Genomic DNA, 14,240 nt, shown 5'->3' on the forward strand with positions numbered 1-14,240 from the left:
CTTTAGAACCAGGAAGTCCTGCTGCTTTCTGCTTCCTACCGAACCGGTGAAATGTGACTCTGTTGGTGCAGGTGCCAGTCCTGCTGGATTAAGGACATTCAAACTGAGAACCGACATGCAAGATGGAACTATTTCATGATACGGGACGAAGTTTAAATCACGCTCTGTTCATCAGATCTTCTAGCAAACACTAGCAGCTTCAGACAGACCACAGTGACCCGAATCTTCATGAACCAAAAGGACTTTAGCCAAAAGGCAACAGAATCTCCAGTTGGGTGTGCAGATCCTTGTGCTGTATAGTGCAGGGTAAGGGTTTTGTGCACCTGAGGCCGCTGCCGGATTGTTGTTCCCTTTGCTTCTGGTCCTTCCTGCCTTGGTGAGTTCCCACCTTAGCCTTAGAGATGTTTTCCCTCCTTCAGGCTGCATGGAATCACTCTAAAGCCTGAACCGAGATGTTTCTTCATGTTCTCCCTCCAGGTCCAAGGTGACGATAAAGTTCTGAAGTTTCTCAGCTAGCCCCGTAAAAGTGGACCCATGGCTTCTCTGGCTCTAGTTGTGCTCCTCATCCTCGGGGTTCCCATCAGCTCCGGCTCTGTGGTGCAGGTGAACTCAGGCGTGCAGGTCCTCAGAGGTGGATCGGTTTCCATCAGTGAGTCAGTTCTAAAAATCCGCGTGGATCCGAACTCTAACTGTAAGGTGGAGGTGGTTTTGAACGAGCCGGTGACCCAGAGGGTGGGGAAGTTGACTCCACAGGTGAGGGGAGCATAACTTAGTGGGCCAACTGGGAATAGTGTAGTGGATTTACTGGGTTTCTGCTCTGCAGATGTTTGATTGCAGTTTCCTGAAGGACGAGGTCCAATATGTCCACAACGGGAGTCCTCTGCTGGATAATGACACGGTGCTGCTCCGAGTGTACAGGTAGGACCTTACTCTGAGCGGAACCAAGCAGACTTCTGTGGAACCCGAACCCAGTCCTGTTTTTCTCTCTAAGACTGTCTGGTTTCCCTCTTCAGATTCACAGCCTTAGAAACGCAGGTGGAGATGGTGGTCCTCCAGGTCCGGGTGGTGGATGAGGGATCCGGTGTGGTGCAGCAAGGCAGCACTCCATTGGTGGTTTCTGGGTTCTTTGGTTTGTCCAACCCCATCAACAGCACTGTTCTGAGCATCAGGGTTCCAGAGGACCTGGTCTGCACCATTAGGCTGATGACCGCAGAGACCCAGTTTCCCATGGCGGGTCGGCTGGTCCGTGAGGAGGACTCGGTGCTCCGCAGAGGTTCGGCAAACCTGAATAGACCTTCCGTGTTTCTGACCTTCATCCTATTGACATGTCAGATCTGAGTTTTTATTGTTTTTCATAAAAGAAGCTTAGAACAGAACAAACCAGAACTTATGGAGAAATAAGTTGATGTTCCTCTTCTCCTGCAGGCCGTCAGGTGGAGGACTTCTGCCCTGGAAACCAGCCGTGTCTCCACCATGTCACTGAGGTCCGGTTCCTTAAAACCAGCTGCCAGGACTTCCTGAGCTCTGGCCTGAAGTACCAGCACCTCAGTCCTCCATCCCCCAGAACCGATTATCTTCCAATCCGGGTGGAGCTAAGGGAGCAGGGGACGAGGAAGCTGCTGGAGGTAAGGCAAAGGGAACCATGCAGATGTTTGATCCTCCCGGACAGACACATGTGAACCGATCCTCACACACAGTGCTGATTTCCACACACTTCAGGACGTCACAGATTTTACTGCTCCCTCTCTCTTAGTCACAAGCCTTTTGGCTGCCGGTTCTGATCAATGGAGCTGTACCAAATCAGCCCCCAAAGGCCAGCTTTATGGCCTCCTTCATCCTGGAGGTGGACCTGTTCATCCTTACCCCCTTCAGTACCGCAGCACTGGATGCCACAGACTCGGAAACACCGCAGAACCAGCTGGTCTTTAACGTGATGGTGCCTCCAGCGGACGGATACATCACACACCTAGAGGACCACACCAAACCCATCCGGTCCTTCACCTGGCTGGACCTGCATGACATGAAGGTGGCCTACCAGCCGCCAAACAGCAGCCAGAGCATCCGCCAGAACCTCCAGGTACCATCCAGGTTCAGACAGCAGTGCCTGGTTCTGTCAGTAAGAACCAACACTCTGACAAATGTCGGCATGCAGCAAATCAGGTTCTGGTTCTGATCAGAATAAACAAACTGTTTGGGGTTTTGAATCAGCACCTTAGAACTGAGACAAAAATCTGTGTCCTCTTTAGGTTGAGTTCCAGGCGATAGATGGATCCTTCATGAACAGCCCACCTTTCCTGGTCCACCTGTCCATTAGGGCGTCCGAAACAAACGCACCCAGAGTCTCGTGGAACATGGGTATGTTTGATTTTCCCTCAGCATCGATAAAAACTGCAATTTCTGACACCCGACCGGACGTGTCCCCCTCAGGTCTGAACCTTCTGGAGGGTCAGTCCCGACCAATCACATGGGAGCAGCTGCAGATCGTGGATAAGGACAACATTGATGCCGTTTACCTGGTGGCTGTGGACGGACCGGTGCACGGGCGGCTCAGTGTCAGAGGTGAGGGGCCAGAGGTCAGGGGCTGCTGCATTCAAGACAGCTGGGAAATCTTCACACCTTTCATAATCTGACCAATCAGGAAGCGAAGCAGCTTTATGAACTTTGACCTCTGCCCACCTTTATTTTTATTAACATTTGACATTTTTGAAAAGTCCCAACTGGGGATTTGCTGAGTCTCTCTCTCAACACCCTGATTCTGATTCCAAGCTGGTATCAGAATCAGGGTGTTTACAACAACCGCTCTCTAATCTGGATTTGGATAAACTCCCAGGATTTAGAAATGATAGATAAATGGATTTCAGTGGGTTAAGTTAACAGGTCCATTTACAGCTATATGCATCAGAACCAACATTCCTGCAAATAACCCCCCACCCCCTCAGCCCTGGTTTCTCCTCCTCGCGACCCTCTTACCTCCATCATCTTCTCTCCTTTAGCAGCATATGTCCCCTGTCCCTGCACGTGTTTTTTAATCAGGTGTAAAATGGGGCCGGGGTCACTTTGCCAGGGGCCACCTCTGACCCCCCCGTCCCCCTCCTGTCCATGTCTGTCCCTTCCACCCCGCTGCCACTGTTTGGAACAGCAGATTGAAGCCACGGATGGCTTTTCATGGCACCGTGCACACAGAGCAGCTGCATCGTCTCTTTCACCCCCCACCAAAAACACACACAGCCACACACACATACTGTGTTCCCGACATACCTTATTACAAACAATACATTGTTTTGACTTTAACTCTTTTTCAGTCGTTTCTATGACTTAAAGTTGAATTTCTCCAGTCCCTAAAAATGTCAGGACCAAAAAATGTCAAAGTCCTCACTTTACTAGTAGAATATAAAAAAAACATGTTGAAACTAATCTCTAAGGACAGTAAACACACATATATATTCTATGTGTTCCTATACTTATGTAAACCTTGCATTGACTTCCATTTGTTTCTAACCTGAATTTGTTCCCCAAACGTCTGGGCCTCATCAGAACCTGTGGGTCCTCACAATGCAATAAATGTGGAAAGTCCCCACTCTCACACCAAAACACCCACACACACACAATGAAGAGCTTCGATGGGTGTGTGTGTGGGGTGGGGGTGTTTGGGGGTCCTTATCAGATGAAACAACACGGCTGGCAGATTCCAGAACGATCACAGTCATAACGATCACAGATCACATGGACATTTTGTGACGCATGTGACCCAGAGGGACCTTTGATCTCTCAGGGGGCGGAGCTGGAAAGTTCTCCTTAACCTGGATGCTTTTTGGCTTGATCAAGTTCTGTTTATACCAGAGGGGTCTGTAATGGATCCCCAGGAAGGAACCAGGCTGAACCAGGAACTACTTGGATCAGGACCTAAAGCTACAATTCTGCTTTCAGTTAAGATTTGATCTATAAACGCTGCTTCCCCTGGGATGAGGATGTATGGGTTACCTGGACAATTTCACTCTCAGACCAGATCAAGAACCAGTCCTGGAGATAAGTTCCAAACCTGGTGGATTTAAGGTTTCGATGCTAAACCTTAAATCCACTCTCAGGAGAGCAGGAACCCGATCAGAACAAAACTGACTCCAACATCTGGTTCCAGAATCAGATCTTTATCTAGTTCTGAGCTGCTGTTCCCGCTGCAGTCGATGCAGCAAAATGTCTATCGTGAATCCTTTAGAACATCTGAGAAATGTAGTTCTTCCTCCTCTTTCTCAGCTTTGGATGCTGTGTGTCCTCCAGGAGGCTGAGCGTTTCCAGGATGCTAAGCATCCTCCAGGAGGCTGTGTGTCCTCCAGGAAGCTGCAGTCGATGCAGCAGAACCTCTATGATTAATACTTTAGAACATCTTAGCAATGTAGTTCAACTCCTCTTTCTCAGCTTTGGATGTTGTGCGTCCTCCAGGAGGCTGAGCGTCCTCCATGAGGCTGAGCATCCTCCAGGAGGCTGTGCGTCCTCCAGGATGCTGAGCGTCCTCCATGAGGCTGTGTGTCCTCCAGGATGCTGAGCGTCCTCCATGAGGCTGTGTGTCCTCCAGGAAGCTGCAATAGATGCTGAGTCTCTGAGGAGCAGGCTGACCCTCAGAGCGTCAGCCCTGGACAGTCACTGCCGGCCCATTCAGCGCCTACAGCCAAATGGACGACTGCCCGTCTCTCTCTTTCTCTCTCCCTCCGTGTTCCGTTTCTGCCAGTTTGGGCCTGCTGCCCAACGCCACCTTTGGGCCCAATTACTGAGTTGTTTCCATCTCTGGGATGGAGAGCCGGTTCCCCTCGGTACTCTCTCTAATGAGGTTCGGGCTTGCGACCGTTCGTCTCTCAATCTGTCGGCTGACCTTGGCCTTCTGTCTCCCTGGCACAGGAAGGCAGGAAGTCCCCGTCCTCGGAAAGGATGCCATGGCGTGGCCCAGCGGTGTTCTCACCCCGTCGTGCCTTCAGGCGGCGACACAAACCCGGTCGTTCTCAGTGACGGTGGCAGCAGAGGAGGGCGGGAGCTGGAGATGATAATTAAATCAAAGTGTGAGGTTCCGACTGGAAGCGGTCCACCGACAGCCGCTCGGGTTGGCTGATGGTGCCGCTCTAACAGATGGACGCGAAGACACTTACTTCATGTAGGACAAACAACTTTTTCATGTACTGAGCAGCAGGAGATAAAGAACTGGTCCAAATGTTTGGGGTTTTTTTTGTTTTTTTTACGCTGGCAGAGCTTCATTAGAAACAGATCTGCATTTTTTAAAGCAGCTGAAGAACCGGACCTAAAGGTCAAACATCAGGAGGGTCACAGCCATGGTTCACCTGGTTCTCCTTTAGTCCCCCCCTAGATCCTCTCTTCTTTTCCACTGGTTCCCCTATAGCTTTATACTGGTACTCCTCTGGTTCTCCTCTGGTTCTATTCAGGTTCTCCTAGACAGACTTATCAATAATGACTTCCTGTTGTGATTCTTCCTGTTTTTGTCATGTCATTGGAAGCTGGTATTACTCATCTTGACTGGTTCTGTTGAAAATGGGTCATCTGAGCATTAATGTCCGTCATCCTGTGTGGTTCAGGAACAAAACCATAGATCCAGTTCTTGGATTGTTTAATTGTTTAATGGACCGCACCGGATCTGACTGCAGCCGATATGAAGCCTCACAGCCTGCAGCGCTGTTATCAAGCAACATTTGGATTTAATGCATAAAACATCAGCAAAACGACAAGAGGGGAATTTTATGAATAGATTAGAGCCCCAGGAAAAAAAATATGCAAAATATTAATTTTAAACAAAGAAGCATATTGTGTTGATTTAGAATTAAACATAGAACAGAATAGAATGAAGCAGAACCGAGTGAAACCAAACTGGACAGAACAGGAAAGAACTGAATGGAGCAGAAATAGAACAGAACTAAATAGAAACGTTTACAAAGTGTGGGAGTGGATTTCACAATCATAGGAATGTGATCCCTGAGTTATGTGGGGACCCAAAATATGATGTCAATTTTATAACTGTAAATGTAGCATGAAAAAAGAAGGTGTATCAGTTCTTTAATGATTTACTACTGATTAATCGGACTAGTGAGCCCCTAAAAAATATATATGATTTCACTCTATATTTATTCATACATATAAATTAAAGTATTTACATTTTCTTTTATAAATCGTTTCATTTTTTAATACATCGTTGGAAATTTATTTTTTATTTAATGGGATGTTGAATTACTTAGTTGTTCATTTTATAATTTGATGGTATATCCATCCATCCATCTTCTCCTGCTTAGTCCTTGTCAGGGTCACGGTGGGGCCGGTTTCTATTTCTGGCAGTCTATGGGGGAGAGGCGGGGTACACCCCAGACAGGTCAACAGTCTGTCGCAGCAATTTAATGCTATAATCATTTAGAAAAATGCAACATTTGAATCATTTATTTAACAAATAAATACATTAATATTAGACCTTTTTCTTTTAAAGTGAATTTAATTTATTGGACATCCAAGTGTATGTATTTTTATGTCATATTTTGGCCCTTCCATACACCTCAGGGATCACATCACCATGATGTAAAAAAACGTCTCCTGTCCCCCCAGTGGGTGTCTCTCAAACCCAGTTTTTAATGAAGCCTAGACAGAAGTCCAACTGAATAAACTGGATCACTTACCCTCATGCAATCAGAGGCTCACCCACCTGTGAATCATCCAATCAGCATCCATCCGCACCTCCTCGTAAACCAATCAGCCTTCAGAGCTCAGTTTCAAATTCTTTGATATCACAGCTCAGCCTGCAACCCAACAAGCATCAGAGTTTGATTACATGTTAGACTTTGATTCTTAATACCCTGATTTAACCCTCCTCCATCATTTTTCTCCTCCATCCTGACAAGCTCCATCTGGCTCCTTCTCTAAGCTGCTGTCTTTCCCCTCTAAAGTAAAACCTTAGACTCATGCTGCATCCTCAGCCGGTCTGGAGGAAGGCCCCCATGTTTAGCCTTCTGCCAGAGATTTCTTTTCAAGGGTAGTTTTTTCTCTCTACTGTCACTTTATGCTTGCTTATCGTGGAGGTTCATACGAACCTGCGCCTTGTTACAGCTGGCATCCATCTTCATACCATCTCCATTCCACCACCATTTTCAGCCCGGGTGACTTCATTTAGAAGCTCATGAAAGTGATCAATGTAAATTTCAATGTTAATGTTTGCCGCCAAAGCCTGAGCACCAAAGACTTAAAATATTCTTTCAATTTTCAAATTTTCAAAACTCTACCTACTTTTGTGAGTTTTTCAGGTTGAAATGTAAGGCAGCTCATAGAAATCTTTTCGTTGGGTCTGCTGACTCTCGACCTCGTTTTGGACTAGCATTAGATTATGAGTCAGAGTTCCCGCATAATGAGCCGTTTCTTTTTTTTTTTTTTTTCCACAATAAGACATTAGTAAAAGATATGAATTAAAGCCTGCATAATTTTATTGCATTTTATATTTAAACATGTTTGTTTTGCCCAGCATTTTGACCAGAGCATTCTCTTTAGAACCCAGATGTATTCTCTTAGTTGAATTCAGTGGAACATAGCTCCTTCTCAACCGTCCAGTTCCAGGCCACAGAAGCATTTTTTCACAACATAAAAAATAAATATGAGTTTAGATCTTTTAATCCTGTAGGTAAACTGGTGGTTCTGCCCAGATGATGGGTCATAACCAGCCGCTAGAACTCCCAGACCTGGTCTTTAACATCAGAAAGAAATAACTTGAAATCCATGGGCAGAGACGGAGAATCTGGTCTTTAATGGACTTGTTAGCCAGCCTGCAGTCTACTGCTTTGCACACCTGTTACCAGGCCAATTGTTCCTTCTCCCTGGTGGAACCAGAGCTGGAACCAGTCGGATCCCTGATGGTCTGATCTCTGCTCTCCCACAGGTGGGAAAGCCTTCATGTTTCGTGTGCGGGACCTGAAGGAGGGTGTGGTCATCTACCACCACTCTGACAGTGACTCCACCCGTGACCACATTGTGTTCCGCATCAGCGACGGCCGTCACAGCATCCGACACAAGTTCCCCATCAATATCCTGCCCAAAGACGACTCCCCACCCTTCCTCATCAACAACGTGGCGGTGGAGGTGCAGGAAGGCGGGACGGTGCAGCTGCAGGAATACATGCTGCTGGCCTCCGACCTGGACTCCAGCGATGACTTCATCCTGTACCAGATAGTGTCCTCCCCCCGTGCAGGCCAGCTGGTGAGGAAAAGCTCCACCCAGGAGACAGGTGAGGCTGAGGAGCCATGTGATTGTCCGCCAGGAGGTGTAATAACCACTTTGGTCCACTAAGAAAACTCTGGCATTTTTACTGTTTGGCTCCTAAATGTCACAAACTCAGGTTTTATTTGGCCTGTCTATTTACACATGATGGTCAAGGTCACATGACAGCCTGTTTTCCAGTGTAGTCCTGTTTCTCTGACTCTGACTGGCTGGATGTGCTCTCTTCATCCTCTGGCATGGGAGTTGGCTCAGAGCTCGTCTGCCTGGCTGTGTATTTCCTGGATGGGGACCCCTTTTACTTTTGTTTTTTGTATCTCTGCTTCTGTCTCCTTGAACCCCAGTCGGCGTCAGCAGATGGCGGCTCACCCTGAGCCTGGTTCTACTTGAGGTTATTTTCTGTTAAAACTTAGTTTTTCCTCTCCACTGTTGCTACAAGCATGCATGGTATGAGAGATTGCTGAAGACTCAATGAGTCGATGCAATCAACTGATTTTCCTTAGATAGAAAACTTTGAATCAATTCAAAAGCTATATAAATAAACTGCATTGAATTCCTTCAAGTAGAAAAAAGGAAAATGGCCGACAGTCCATTAATTGATTAGGAAAATACATTATAGACAAAGCACCTGCCTTTAGATTAGTTTAAAGACATTTTTAGCCAAAGAATGTGTAATATTTTCTAAATCTTGCTTCAGGGATGTTAGACAGTCTTTGCTATAAGATCTTCCATATCAGCTAAAGCTGTGATCAACACTTCTGCAAAAAGAGCCAATTTTCATCACCAGTATGCAAATGTAACATTATTACTGCTTTATCTAATATGACATTACATCATAATGCTTTTGATGCATCAGTTTCCAATTAATTAGTGCTTGTGTGACAGTGTCATGTTTGGTTTATATGACATATAATTGTAACATTGGTAGATAAATCTCCCTGAAAAGCCCTGATTTAAAAACACAGAGTTCTGGAGCTTGGCCTCTTTTTTAGAGTAGTCCTGTTTCTCTTAATGTGACTAACTGTATGTGCTCTCTTTCCTCCTCTGACGTGGGAAATGGCTTTGAACTCTGCCTGGCTGTGTGTTTCCTGCATAGGGCTGCATGTCGAGCTGGTTGACAGTTGCCTTTTGTATCTCTGCTTCTTTCTGTATGTCTTCTTTTGTCTCCTTGAACCCCAGTCAGCCTCAGCATATGGCCGCTCACACTGAGCTTGGGTCTGCTGGAGGTTTCTTCCTGTTAAAAGGGAGTTTTTCCTCTCCACTGTCGCTGCATGTATGCTTGGTATGAGGGATTGCGGAAGATTTAATGAGTCAATGCAATCAGCTGGTTTTCCTTAGATGGAAAACTTTAAACCAATCTGGTTGGATTGTCTCTATAAAGTACCTTCAGATGAGATATGTTGGGAAATCGCTCTATATATAAACTGATTTGAAATGTATTGAACTCTGACAGTTAGTTTGTACCATGATTGTGTTAAGGGTTAAATTCTTCAGATTCATTTCTGTTTTAAGTCATTTTTCAATGTGCATCTTTGAGGTTCTGCTGCCCGTGTTATGCGGGCTGCCAAGTTTCTATCTATGTGTTGATATAACGGCTTGAAAAGCAGTAAGACTTACTCTCCAACAGCTATAATTTTGATTTATAATAAAAACATCAGTGTTTTTCTGTTTGATATAGGACGAACCGTGAGAGTTCCTGTTATTACCTTGTTAGGATAACCTTGTGTTTCGGGCTTGTGTGGAGAAAGCTGCAGCTTTAGACTTTTTAGGAGAGCCAGATGGAACTGAGGTGCAGTTTTCACTCAGACAATTCTAATAAGTGCAGGAAACACCCTGACAGGGTGATGCTAGAGGAAAAATGGGGGGAAGTCTTTTGTTCAGGGCTCCTGCTTTATCTGGCCTTGTAGTGGTCCAGTGCTAAGTTTAACTCTTTATCTGTATTTTGCGCTGAATACCAATAATTTGGGTAAACTTCATTGGAATAAATTCTAAAGAAGATGTTTTTCCTTTTATTACTGACAGTACACTGCATCACAAATAAAGAATCGGCTCTCACTATTGTCTTAATGAATTGTAAACAAATGTGTTTTCCTAAGGAGACACTGAAATATTCAGCAAAACTAATAAATGTTCATTATCTAAATACATATTCTAAAATATTTGTATATTTTGGCTAAAAATGTCATTAACATGTACAGAATAAGAGTTTCTTTCTTAAAATGTTTTCTTTGCTTTGGTCATCACCTGGACCGTTCTGTGACATTAGAAAAATGTCCATCTAACAAAGTCTTTCAGCCATAGATCTAAAAAAGAAAGTATTTTTGTTTTGAGATTGCTGCAGTAAGCAAGAACAAAATTTTGTTAGATCATTGACAGTCTTTTGAAAAAAATTTAACTCAAATATGTGTAATATCAGTGTGGTTAGATTATTACACTTGGATAAGACTTTAAAAATCAAGGTGTATACTCTAAAAACAAGAACACATACCAAGTACAATTGTCTTATCACAATAGTAGATTATCATACTTATTTTGAGTTGAATATCCTCAAAAGACATTAATAATCTAAAAGAATATAACCCTGATTAGCACATCAGTCTCAGAACTAAATCAAAAATACCTTTTTTAGATCTAGGTTTGCAGGACTTGTTTAGTTGGACCCTTTTTGTAGTGATCAGCCATCAATTATAATAATAATTGAACTTTAGTGATCTCACATTCTCTACCTCTGAATTTAACCCATCCACTTGGGGATGGGTTAAATTCAGAGTTGAGCAGTTGGGGGTTAGGGGTCTTACTCAGAGACCCAGAGTGGCAGTCTGTGGGAGTTGGGTTCAAACTCACAACCTCAGGATTCCAAGCTCTATGCCCTAACCACTAGGCCACCAATCCCCCATAAAAAGATCACCCTACCTCTCATAAGGGCTTTAAAAAATTAGGACAACTCTTGTTCGCCTGCACAGAAATCTTTAGTAAAAGGTGAAAGATTTATATGATCTGAAGAGAAACAAGAGTGCACAACGAGACAATCTAAAGAGCTGCAAAAATATTTGGCCAAACTAATAAATTTAGGATTTTCTTCATTATGAGGAAGTAAGATTTTGAAAATTTTATTCTAACTTCTCTTTAGAAATGTCATCAAAAATGATTTAAATGTTGTGTTTTCTACATAAAGTAGGAGAATGTTTGCTGTTTCTGCTCCGAGAAACTCCAATAATAGGCAAATGAGTAGGAGGTCTGAGTAAATCAAAGGTCAGAGACGTATTTAGGAGCCAAACTGTGACCATGAGGCGACGGCCACTCTGGGTATGATGAACTCATCACTCCTGCAGAGATCTTGTGGATTTCTCAGATTGTCCCTGGTTTGTGTCCCAGCAGTTGTTCCTGTGGACAGTTTCCTGCAGAGAGACCTGATCCAGGGTCAGATCTACTACCAGCACTCAGGAGACGAGACATTTGAGGACTCCTTTGACTTCACGCTCTCTGACCGCCACCAGCCGCCCAATCTGTCACAGACATACGTGAGTCAGACTTCCTGGGTTCTGGGACAGGAGTGGAGCTCCTCTGAGACCTGCTGTCCTGTCTCTGCAGACAGTGGTTGTCCAGGTGTTTCCGATGAAGGACCAGCTGCCGGTGGAGGGTCCTGGTACCGTCCGCTCTCTGACCGTCAGGGAGACGGATGTCGTCCACATCTCCAGGTCTCAGCTGCTCTTTATAGACAGAGAGAACCTGGATGCTGACCTGACCTACACGATCACGCAGTCTTGTTTCAGCCCGCTTCAGCCCGGGTAAAGAACCGCTGTATTGCAGGACTGGTCCATTAGCTTGTTTTGACCCGGTCCATTCATTCTGGCTTTTATCTTTCTTCCCCTTCAGATTGATGGATGCAGGACGTCTGTTCTACACAGACAGCACCAACTCTATGAAGAAGGACCACATGGTGCCGATACTGAGCTCCTTCTCTCAGGTAAGCAGATCCCATCAAATATTCACAGAATTCACATCAGAAACTGTTTCTAAAGGAACCAGAATGGGTCAAATCAGGTTCAAATAGGTGGACCCCTTCGTCTGTTGCAATTTGCATGTTTTCAAAACAAAAACAAGGCTTTGTTGGGCTACTGTATAAAACCTTGAACCCAACACCATTCCTGACATTTTGAATTGAAAAAGCTTCCTGGATGGGAAGCGAAACATCTTCAAACAAAGGTCCAACTTCATTAGTCTGTTTATCCGAACCAGAGAAAGTCCCATTCTGTTTATTCTGAAGTTCTTCTGATCATAGATTTTACAGACCTGGATGGACATATATCAGGTCTTTGTGTTCTTTAAAGCTGAGCTAAATCAGAACCAGGTCTTCAGGTTGTGGTTCTGATCACAGAACCCTCCTCCCTCTGTCCCCGCAGCATGCTGTGAACCACATGAAAGTGGCCTTCATGCCCCCAGTGGAGGACATAGGTCCAGACCCGCTGTTCGTCCAGTTCGTGTTCTCCGTCAGCGACCAACACGGCGGAACCGTCTCCGGTCTGGTCTTCAACATCACTGTGACGCCTGTGGACAACCTATCCCCTGAGGTCAGAGCTCCCCCTCACAGTTTGGTTTGTGTGGATCTTTTGGTTCACTGAATCTCGTCTTTCAGGCCTTCACCAACCTGCTGCGGGTGGAGGAGGGAGGGAGCGCCTTCGTGACAGAGGAGCACCTCCAGGTTCAGGACCGGGACAGCCCTGACGCAAAGCTGCGGGTGGAGGTTCAGAGGACGGCGCGTCACGGCCAGTTGGAGCTGCAGGGCGAAGTTCTGCTGAAGGGAGGCGAGTTGAGGCTGGCTGACCTGAGAGGACTGAGGCTCAGGTGAGTCACCTTCATCAGGGGTTGGTCTGGTCTGCCTCCAGCTGAGCAGAAAATCTGGATCAGACAGTGTTAGTGACTGAGGAAACCTGCAGCCTCAACCAGGTGTCAGACTGCTGCTGCCTCTTCTTCTACATTCTGCTGCTTTTCAGATACATCCATGACGATTCTGAAACCAGCGAAGACGAAGTTGGTCTGAGAGTGACAGACGGCCTGAACTCTGTGGACGTCCTGCTGCAGATCCAGGTCAGTCTGTAGGCGGTGACATCAGACTTACAGGTCTGCAGGTCAGATTGTCCACATGATCCAGGTATCAAAAATATTCGTCTTCTGTTAAAGTGATCTGGGAAACATCAGATGTTGGATGATCAGAAGGATGTTCTTCCTACATCTGGTAGGATTCATATACCCGAATCCAGTTTGTTCCAGAAAAATCGAAAGGTTTCCTGTCCAATATGGAAAGAAATGTGTTTCACATTTTCTGAAAGAAAATAAAAAGTTGGAAAAAAGCAAATAGTAGATCTGTAGAATTTATTTTTTTAAATTGAGCTTTGAAAACCTGAATAAGGAAAAAATTTAGAGAGTAATTTATAATGTGTATGTGAAAATTCAACACATTTTTATGGTTTGCATTATTATTTTTCATTACATTGTGCTTTTTGTATTGTATTTTGTAACAACAAAATTTCAAATGTTATCTTTACCTTTATTATTTTCTTTTTTTAACCCAAGATTTTGCCTTCATTTTATCGAGATTCTGTTTTTAAACAGAAATCAATTCAAAAACAAAATTCACTTTTTATTTTTTCAAAAGTTTTTATTACTTTTTAAATTCCATTTTAGAGATTTTAGTGAGACTTCTGTGTGGATGTTACAAATAGCATCTCTATTGTTCTGTACAGACTCGCCAGAAGTGGAGAGGATTAAATCTGTAAACTGGGATTTGAAAAAAAAAGCAATTTCTAAAAATCAGTCTCTCGAAAAAAAATAAAATAATAATAATAATAATAATAAATCTGAAAAATCTATGGAAATTTTTTTTATCAGAAATAAACATCCTGAGATTGAATCATATGATCAAAGATCCTGTTGTTGTGAGCAGCAGCACGCTGGAAGAAATCAAAATCAATAAGTAATTTTTTCTTGAAATAAGTGCA

General features: G+C 44.4%; 1 protein-coding gene across 1 annotated transcript in view; it reads left to right on the forward strand.

Annotated features, from left to right (window-relative positions):
• The first annotated feature begins 230 nt into the window (after positions 1-230).
• The window catches only part of LOC107085912 (FRAS1-related extracellular matrix protein 1-like), a 40,004-nt gene continuing 25,994 nt past the window's right edge, over positions 231-14,240 (forward strand). The window contains exons 1-15 of the mRNA XM_015376568.1: positions 231-376; positions 478-753; positions 824-918; positions 1,014-1,273; positions 1,426-1,625; positions 1,754-2,077; positions 2,247-2,355; positions 2,428-2,559; positions 7,907-8,251; positions 11,620-11,762; positions 11,833-12,029; positions 12,118-12,208; positions 12,645-12,812; positions 12,878-13,086; positions 13,236-13,329. Of these exons, the coding sequence (XP_015232054.1) occupies positions 535-753; positions 824-918; positions 1,014-1,273; positions 1,426-1,625; positions 1,754-2,077; positions 2,247-2,355; positions 2,428-2,559; positions 7,907-8,251; positions 11,620-11,762; positions 11,833-12,029; positions 12,118-12,208; positions 12,645-12,812; positions 12,878-13,086; positions 13,236-13,329 (2,586 nt within the window). The 5' untranslated portion in view covers positions 231-376; positions 478-534. The remainder of the gene's footprint in view (positions 377-477; positions 754-823; positions 919-1,013; positions 1,274-1,425; positions 1,626-1,753; positions 2,078-2,246; positions 2,356-2,427; positions 2,560-7,906; positions 8,252-11,619; positions 11,763-11,832; positions 12,030-12,117; positions 12,209-12,644; positions 12,813-12,877; positions 13,087-13,235; positions 13,330-14,240) is intronic.

This window comes from Cyprinodon variegatus, unplaced genomic scaffold, assembly GCF_000732505.1.
Source record: "Cyprinodon variegatus isolate N-32 unplaced genomic scaffold, C_variegatus-1.0 Scaffold136, whole genome shotgun sequence".
Classification (NCBI taxonomy): domain Eukaryota; kingdom Metazoa; phylum Chordata; class Actinopteri; order Cyprinodontiformes; family Cyprinodontidae; genus Cyprinodon; species Cyprinodon variegatus.